The sequence below is a fragment of the Quercus suber genome, unplaced genomic scaffold (assembly GCF_002906115.3).
Source record: "Quercus suber isolate HL8 unplaced genomic scaffold, Cork oak 2.0 scaffold_31, whole genome shotgun sequence".
Taxonomy (NCBI): Eukaryota; Viridiplantae; Streptophyta; class Magnoliopsida; order Fagales; family Fagaceae; genus Quercus; species Quercus suber.
This window is the reverse complement of record NW_027069496.1, coordinates 1734273-1743171: the sequence shown is the minus strand read 5'-3', so window position 1 is coordinate 1743171 and position 8899 is coordinate 1734273. Positions and strand designations below refer to the sequence as shown.

The window sequence follows — 8899 nt, the reverse complement described above, 5'->3', positions numbered from 1 at the left end:
TCATTTTGTTCTTCTTTTGGGAATCCCAACCCATCTCATCCATCTTACTTGATTTTTGTCTGCTAAAGATGGGCATTTGCTAAAGAAGAAGAAGAAGAAGAAGAAGAAGAAGAGAAAAGAGTTAATAGAATCTGACTATCACACCAAAGTGGAGGATCATGGGTGGAGGACCTGAATGCATGAGAACCATAATTAAAGTTGACCTAAATATTGTAATTTATATTGTTGATAACATAGTATTTAAAGACGATCCTGCTCGTTGCATCAGAGAGATTTTATTTTTTGAAGATTTTGGTTCTTAACTTGTAAACCCCATTTCTTGCTATATATAAGTCACACTGAGATTTCATCCTCAATATCCGTTTGGATACAACGTCTGTGTTCCCTTTGTTTTTTTTTTTTTTGAAGAGCGTTTCACGTTTCCAGTGGGTCTCGTGCACTGTTCATGGGACCCAAAAACCTCTTTTTTCAGCAAAACTTTCATTAAAAATGGGTCTAACGGCAGTATTTACATATTTAAAAATTATTTTGCTACAATATTTTCAGTTTTCAGTTTTTGTTTTTTTTAGAATACTAAATATTTTTAACACACACACAGGGAGATGAGAGAATGTCTTAAAAAGACTTACAATGGTGTATAACTAAAAGGGCCTAACTCAGTTTTCAATTTCCAGTTTTTAGCGGTATCTAAATGGACCCTCAATCATCAATTTCTCCTTGGGAGAAAAAAGGGGATAATAGATGTATATGTAACACCTATAAATTGAATAACCAAAAAAAAATCCTTGTATGCATGTGAGTCATGTTTTTAATTTAATTTTTGAAAAGCTAAAAAGTATTGTTTGCTTTTTGTTTCTTTACTTTCTTGGCAAAAGCAAACAATAAAAAAATCGGAACTTCTTGAAAAACTTAAAAAGGAACTCAAACCTATAGTGAGAGAGATGGCTTAATAATTCTCTCTTTAGTTTGCTTTTTGTTTCTTTACTTTCTTGGCAAAAGCAAACAATAAAAAATCGGAACTTCTTGAAAAGCTTAAAAAGGAACTCAAACCTATAGTGAGAGAGATGGCTTAATAATTCTCTATTTAGTTTGTGAAATAATCAATGATTTCATATATAACCCCTTAGCCTAAATGAAGTCATGCAAGTGCACTCACTTGCGATACCTGTTTGCTGATATCAGCCATGATTTTGTGTGGCAGACACACACAGTAAGAAACGGATGTTCATGGTGTAAAGTGAAAACAATTATATCATTGATGATGGGTGTAAAAAATTTGAGAAAATATATTGAATGTTTATTATTATTTAGATGATATAACCTTTTCTAACAAAAATAAAAAATAAAATTTGGCTATATTATAAATGTTTATGAGGTGTAATTTAAGAAGGATATTAAACAGGTTAGTTAGACACCATTTGAGATCCCTAAGACCATAATTTAATTTTTAACATTTTTAATATTTAAATATCAATCAATTCTTTTTCAAAAAATAAATAATTTTTTATTTAACTTTATAGAATTATATAAATTGGTGTACTTAAAATTCTTCTTTTTTTTTTTTTTTTTTATTTTACCTTTTAAGAAACAAAATATTACTAAATTTTTGTATTTATATTTTGCTAACACATTATTTTCATCGATAATGTGATAATCTGCCTAAACTTGTTGTGATAGAATTGATATTAAGAGGAATACTTCCTCAAAAAAAAAAAAAAAAAAAAAAAAGAAGAAGAAGAAGAAGAAGAAGAAGAAGAAGAAGGGTTTAATATATATATATATATATTTGTTCGTTTAGACCCCTTAAACAGATTGTTTAACCTAATTAATTAACTAAGTTGATTATTAGATTTATTATTCAGATCTAGGTTAAACAAGCATATATCATATCATACATAAAAGCGGAAAAGTAAATAATAATATGATATGATGACCTAGGAAAACTAATTAAACGAACTGTTCAAGGTAAAAATCTAGGAAGGATTTGACCTAACTATTCTCAAGGTAAACTAAATCCACTAAAAGAGAATTGAAGTTTTTATAATCAGATTTAACCCTAAATCTATTGCTACCTCTAGCAGTAACTTACTGATACGACTACGTGCAAGTTCCAAATCCACGGACTCCTTCTCTTCTTGGATTTACACCAACATAAGCCATCTTGCTTGTGACTTTGAGATCCCACTCAAAGGTTTCAAATCACCATCAATAATGATCTTGATGCAGCAACTATGTTCTACCAAACGCTTGATTGTAGCTCTTGCTCCGGTAGATTCTTGTGTAGTTAGAAGGTACAAAACCTCTCAAATCTCACAAAAAGTAACGCACAAGTCTTTTTTTCAAAAGCTTCAAAAACGTAGCTAGGGTTTACATTTAAGCAAAGTTTGGGTTGAAATAAAATTCTGCAGAAATTTCATGTTTACAATTTTCGATTGGTCGGATCTAATTTTCAATTGGTCAGATTTCACTGAATTTGAATTCTCCTTTCTGCAGCTTGAATGTTCTTGTATTTTGACATGTAATACCTTGAGTATTATCTAATCAAACCTGTAGATCTAGGAATCTATATCTAAACAAGTTTGTGCTCACGGTTTGTCAATTGTTCTAAACTTTTAGAACCTAACAATATATATTTCTTTTTCTGCATGACCAATTGTAACAAGTATTATTACTAACATTTTGTAAGCCAGAAAGGAATCTAGTCTTTTTATATAATAAAAAAAATTACATTTCATGTTTGAACATCATTGTTCTTACATCCATTGGTATAATCTTTCTATTATATTATTTCATTAATTATCTTCTAACTCTTTTCAATGAATTTCGTATTCATAAATGAGATTATCATCTAAATTTTATGTTATATTTTTTATATTGTTAATAACGAATTTATTAAAGGATTTTATTTGACGATTCAATAAATTTTCTCTCTCTCTCTCTCTCTCTCTCTCTCTCTCTCTCTCTCTCTCTCTCTCTCTCTCAAGTATTTCATATCCAAATTAATATTTTTCACTTAATATTTGTAATTAAAAAAATATTTATAAATAAAAGAATATTATATACAATATAGAATTGTAATATGACAAAAATAAATTAAATTTAAAGCATGGAAAAGTATAATATAATATTTAATCAATTATATTTTTTTCATTCATGATATGAGAAGTAATTAATCAATCTTTAGGGTGTGTTACATTATTCTTTCACATAATAGTAGGTAACCAAAGATACGTTAAATTCACAATGAGTTGCACCATTCTTGTGAGAGAGTACCACCTCATTATGTTTAAAGAATACTTAATAGTTTTGCACACTCTTAGTGTGATGGTTACTTGTGGGATTCAAGTGGGTATTTGGGGGAAGGCAAAGGCCAGGATTCAAGTCTTCAGGAAAAAACTTCACATACATATACACTTAGATTAAGTTAAAATAAAATTTCTATCTTTTATAAAAACAAATAATAAATAAAAGAATACCTAATAGTTTTCGTAATATTTCTACATGTAGGCCACTTAAGAAAAGTTTTAGTTACTTATTTTAGAAACATTTCCCCCCACATTTTTAATGGACAATGAATAAATAAACCTAATATATATATATATATATATACACACATTTTTTTGGGTTCCTTTTGTTTTCTTCTTTTTTTTCTTTTTCTTTTTTTTTTTTTTTGATAGGGGTCATTCTTTATTGTTATTTCCCTATTTTTTATTATTATTTGGTGATAAAAAAACGTGAAGGAAAGACATTAATTATTTGATGATCCTACGTAATCCAATATTTTTTTTTTATAGGACTTAATCCATTACTGAAGCAATCAGTCTATGGCCATTCCTTTTCTTGGTGCTGTGGTGGGCTCAAATAACTGAAGCTCTGTCTTCCTTTCTTAAGATTCATGCATGCAATGCAAAATGTTGTTTAAAGAAGATAGGTCCCATTAATAATAAAAAGAAACATGCATGTGTTTAGAAAAATAGTAAAGTCAAAATTTCTTACTATTTGTTTTTGTTAGAATTGGATGACTCATAGAAGGACCATAAAATTATTGAGAACCAAATATGAACTTTGTTATCTTGTTTTTCCTTTGTTGTACGATAAAGTAATGATCAGTTTCCACGCGAATTATAAAAAAAACATGAACAGGACTCTATAAATTATTAATACTCGCACAACACAGCCAACCCGTATTCATACTGGTTTCAGAGTATAAAAGGAAATTAACTAAGTTGTTTAACTTCAACACACAGAGAGAAACCATAACCCATTTCTATATTTTCAGGTTCTGATCCATAGAACCTGAAACCTTGGCCTTACNTTATCACCTTATGTTTTTCTTTTGTGTGTAGAAGGTTTGTCTGTTTTGATTCAATCAGTGATGGATAGGGATCAAATGGAGGGGGTGAAAATTTGCAGAGGAGGTCTAAGATTGTCTCATTTATTTTTTGCAGATGATAGTTTGATTTTTTGCAAGGCGACACTTGAGGAATGTGATGAATTACAAAGATTGCTTGGGGTGTATGAGAAAGCTTCTGGTCAACAACTAAACTGTGCAAAAACATCTTTGTTTTTCGATAGTAATACCTCAAGAGATGTCCAAGAGGAGATAAAGAATCGGTTTGATGCCCAAATAATCAAGCAACATGAGAAGTATCTTGGTTTACCTTCTTTGGTTGGGAGAAATAAAAAAACTACCTTCAATGCTATCAAGGAGAAATTGGGAAAAGTGTTGGTAGGTTGGAAAGAGAAGTTACTTTCAAAGGCGGGGAAAGATGTTCTAATTAAAGCAGTGGCCCAAGCACTACCGACTTATACTATGAGTTGCTTCAAACTTCCAGACTTGCTTTGTGATGATTTAATAGGGATGATTAGAAATTTTTGGTGGGAAAAAAAGAAGGAGGAGAGGAAAATAGCTTGGCTTAGTTGGGAGAAAATGTGTGAACCTAAGTGTGATGAAGGAATGGGATTCAAGGATTTAAAATTATTCAATAAGGCTTTGCTTGCAAAACAGGGTTGGAATCTTCAAATGGGCAGCAACTCTCTTGTTTATAGGGTTCTTAAGGCTAAATACTTCCCAACTTGTGATTTTATCCATGCCTCGATTGGAAATAATCCCTCCTATACTTAGAGGAGTTTAATATCTACCCAAAGCCTGGTTAATGAAGGTTTACGATGGAGGGTTGGCAATGAAGCAAATATAAAGGTTTGGCAAGATAAGTGGCTGCCATGGGGTTTGACTTATAGGGTCACTTCTCCAAGGTTATTCATGAGTCTTGATATAAGGGTTGCTGATTTAATTGATTCACACACAGCAGAATGGAAGAATGATGTCTTTGATTGTCTTTTTCTACCTTTTAAAGCTGATTTAATTAAAAGTATTCCTTTGAGTGTCACTTTGCTGAATGACAAATTGGTTTGGGCTGTAACTAACAATGGAATGTTCTCTGTTGGGAGTGCATATAAATTGGCGGTGTCTATGTTCAAATCTAAGTGTCGTCGTACTACTTCTGACGGTACTCTACTAAGAAGATTTTGGAAGAAAGTGTGGTCATTGCCTATTCCTCATAAGGGTGTGTCATTTTTGTTGGCGTGCTTGTCACAACACTTTACCAACAAAAGATAAATTGATGAGGCGTAATGTTACTGCTGAATCTCTGTGTGTTTGTTGTTTGGCGAATGCTGAAATGAATGGCCATATTTTCTAGGGTTGTCCAACTGCACAGGAGGCTTGGTCTACTTCAAAGCTGAATCTGATGCCTCCTAATGCTAATATCGACTCATTCCAGGATTTGTTATGGCTTGAACTAATGACCAATGATGTAGGGGATGTCAAATGTTTAAAATTGGTGATGGTTGCTTGGAAATTATGGTGCAATAGGAATGAAATTTACCATCAAGGTGAAGCTAAAACTGGATTGGAATTGGCTCACTCAGCAGCAAATTATTTGCAAGAATTTTGGTCGGCAACAGAGACAAATGAATCCTTTGCCTCTGATTTGGTTCAGCCTCTTGGTGACAGACAAGAAATTCTTCAAAATTCTGTTTGGGTCTCTCCTCACTTGGGTCAGTGCAAGATTAATGTTGATGGTGCTCTTTTTCCCACAAAGAAGTTAGCTGGCATTGGTGTGGTCATTAGAGATCAACAAGGCAGATTGCTGGCTGCATTATGCAGAAAAATTAGAGTTCAAATGGGGGCATTTGAAGTTGAAGCAAAGGCATATGAAGCTGGTGTTTTGTTGGCAAGACATTTGGGGCTGAGGAATGGAGTGTTGGAAGGAGATTCTCTAATTGTTTCTAATGCACTTAAGCAGGTTGTACAGCCTCCTACTTCGGTTGCAGCCATTGTGGAAGGAATTCATGGTTTGAGTCCGGATGTTGGAATAGTTGGTTGTTCTCATGTGCAAAGGATCGGTAATAAACCGGCCCACGTTCTAGCACGACAAGCTCAAAGCTTTGTCAATAATGTAATTTGGATTGAAGAGATTTCTTGTTGTATTTAGTAAGCTCTTATCCATGATGTACTTATTTCTTAATGTTTAATAATATTTCAGTGCATGTTCTATCAAAAAAAAAAAAAAAAAAAGAAGATAAGAGGTATTTTTAACATTTTTTTTTGAAATCATAATAAACTTTTTGAATCCTTTTAATACATAGAGACATATAGATATATAATTAGAAGAAGGGTGAGTATTATTATAAAAAATCAAAAGTAAAGAGAGATGAGCACAAATTTTCCCCATTTCTTATATAATATTAATAATAATAATAAAAAAAAATAACCAAAAGAGTCGGCGGCGGGACACATTTGCTAAATCGGCGCGTGGTATCGCCAACAACTCCACGCCACAGGTGGTTGTAAATTTGTAATTGAATTGAACGCAAAATCAAAATTTGACTCTAAAATAAAAAGAAAAAGGTTTTCTATCTCTCTCTCTCTCCGGTCTACTTCGTTTCGTTCTCCATCTCTCTTTTTTCTCTTTTGAGTTGGTTTGATAAGAATGTCTTCTTCCGGCTTAAGCGGAGAAGGAGGAGGAGGAGGAGGAGGAGGAGGAGAAGACACAGCAACGGCGCCTCAACCTCAACTGTACTTCTGCCACAAATGCGACCATACGGTGACCATAACCCCCTCACCTACCTCCGATCTCACCTGTCCTACTTGCCATGGTGGGTTTCTTGAAGAACTAGAAAACCCTAACCCTAATCCAAATCCCTTTTTCCCAAATCCCTTTTTTTATTCTTCTTCTTCTTCATCCGACCATCCTGTATCAGGCTCGCTTCCCCTATTATTCTCCTCCTCCTCCTCCTCTTCTTCCGCCTCCCCCATCTTCAATGATCTCTCCTCCCTCTTCGGACCCCACCCTCACCCCCACGCCGGTTTTGCTCCCACTCGCTCATCTCCCTCTCCCTCTCCCTCTCCTTTCGACGACCCTGATGCTTTCAACCCATTTGTTTTCCTTCAGAACTACCTCCAAAACCTGGGTGGCAACGTTGAGGTCGTCATTAATTCTGGAGGCGGTGACTCTCCCTTCCGCGCCGGTATGGGTATTGGCGGCTCCCCTAATGTCAATCTCGGCGACTATTTCTTCGGCCCGGGACTCGAGCAGTTGATCCAACAGCTGGCTGAGAACGACCCTAACCGATACGGTACACCGCCGGCATCCAAATCGGCTGTCCAGACATTACCGGATGTTAAGATTTCTCAGGATTTGTTGGCTTCGGATTCATCTCAGTGTGCCGTCTGCAAGGACTCCTTCGAGCTCGGCGAGGAGGCCAAGTTGATGCCATGTAAGCACATTTACCATCCTGATTGTATTCTGCCTTGGTTGGAATTGCATAATTCTTGTCCTGTGTGTCGGTATGAGTTGCCCACCGATGATCCTGATTACGAGCAGAGGACTCGTGGTGTTGCCACTGCCAGGCCGGTGTCTGCAGGTGCTGGCAATCAGGCTCAGACTCAGACTCAGACTCAGACTGGTTCAACTTGGGGTGCTGCAGCAGGTGGGAATATTGGTGGTTCTGCTTCTGCTGCCACCGGCATTGCTAGTGGAATTCAGAATCAGACTGGGAGCTCTGGAGAAACCCCACCAACCCCAAGGACTATGGAGCGGAGATTTAGGATCTCATTGCCATTTCCATGGCCATTTGGTAGGACATTGGGGTCGCCTGCGGAGACCAGCAATAGTGGGAGTGGCACTGGCAACAACAGTGGAAGCAATGATGGGGAAGGGAACTCGGGAAATAGAGGGAATAACAACTTCCAATCAGAGACTAGACAGGAAGATCTTGATTAAGGATCAATGCAAATGCTCTTGTCGTAAGCACGGAACTTTCCTCCTTTTTTTTCAATTCTTTTCTTACTTTTATCTGATTGCTTATGTTCATAAGTATCAAATATCTGTAAATTGGATGGTTTATGCTTTGCTTTGATTGTCTTTTTATGTATGTCATATAATACTCTGCATTCTAGAGCTTTTGTGAATGGTGCTAGGCAATGCTTGAGTTTTTTTACTTTTGTTTGGTAGTTTGCAGTTTTGAAGTTTTTGTGCTTTGTGTAAATGCTCCTCTTATGGAATTAAGCTTGTATAAGTCCCTTTCGATGTGATGTGTTTGTGTTGAGGTTCAGTATTTTGGTAGTCTTTGTTACTTATCCCCAAAAAAAAATGAAAATGCTTTGGTAGCCTTTGTCATGCATGGAAAAATTTCTTGTGGTTGGGAGCTTGACTAACTTCTTAGACGTATGAGTTTTTTGATCTATAGGGGCTCTAGGAAATTGATTGTTGTGTTAGACTTTGTGATGTGTGTGGACATTGTGCATTCCTTTAATGAAATTGATTATAACCTTTCAAAAGTAGAAAATAGGTTGGTCAGGATTAAGGCAACATGCCATTTTGTCTTCATGTGG

At 35.1% G+C, this 8899-nt stretch overlaps 1 protein-coding gene across 1 annotated transcript; it reads left to right on the top strand.

Annotated features, from left to right (window-relative positions):
- The first annotated feature begins 6864 nt into the window (after positions 1 to 6864).
- On the top strand, positions 6865 to 8599 carry LOC112004911 (E3 ubiquitin-protein ligase RING1). The gene has a single exon (XM_024037152.2). It carries the CDS (start codon positions 6996 to 6998, stop codon positions 8286 to 8288), a length of 1293 nt encoding a protein of 430 aa, XP_023892920.1. The 5' UTR covers positions 6865 to 6995; the 3' UTR covers positions 8289 to 8599.
- The last annotated feature ends 300 nt before the right edge of the window (positions 8600 to 8899 follow it).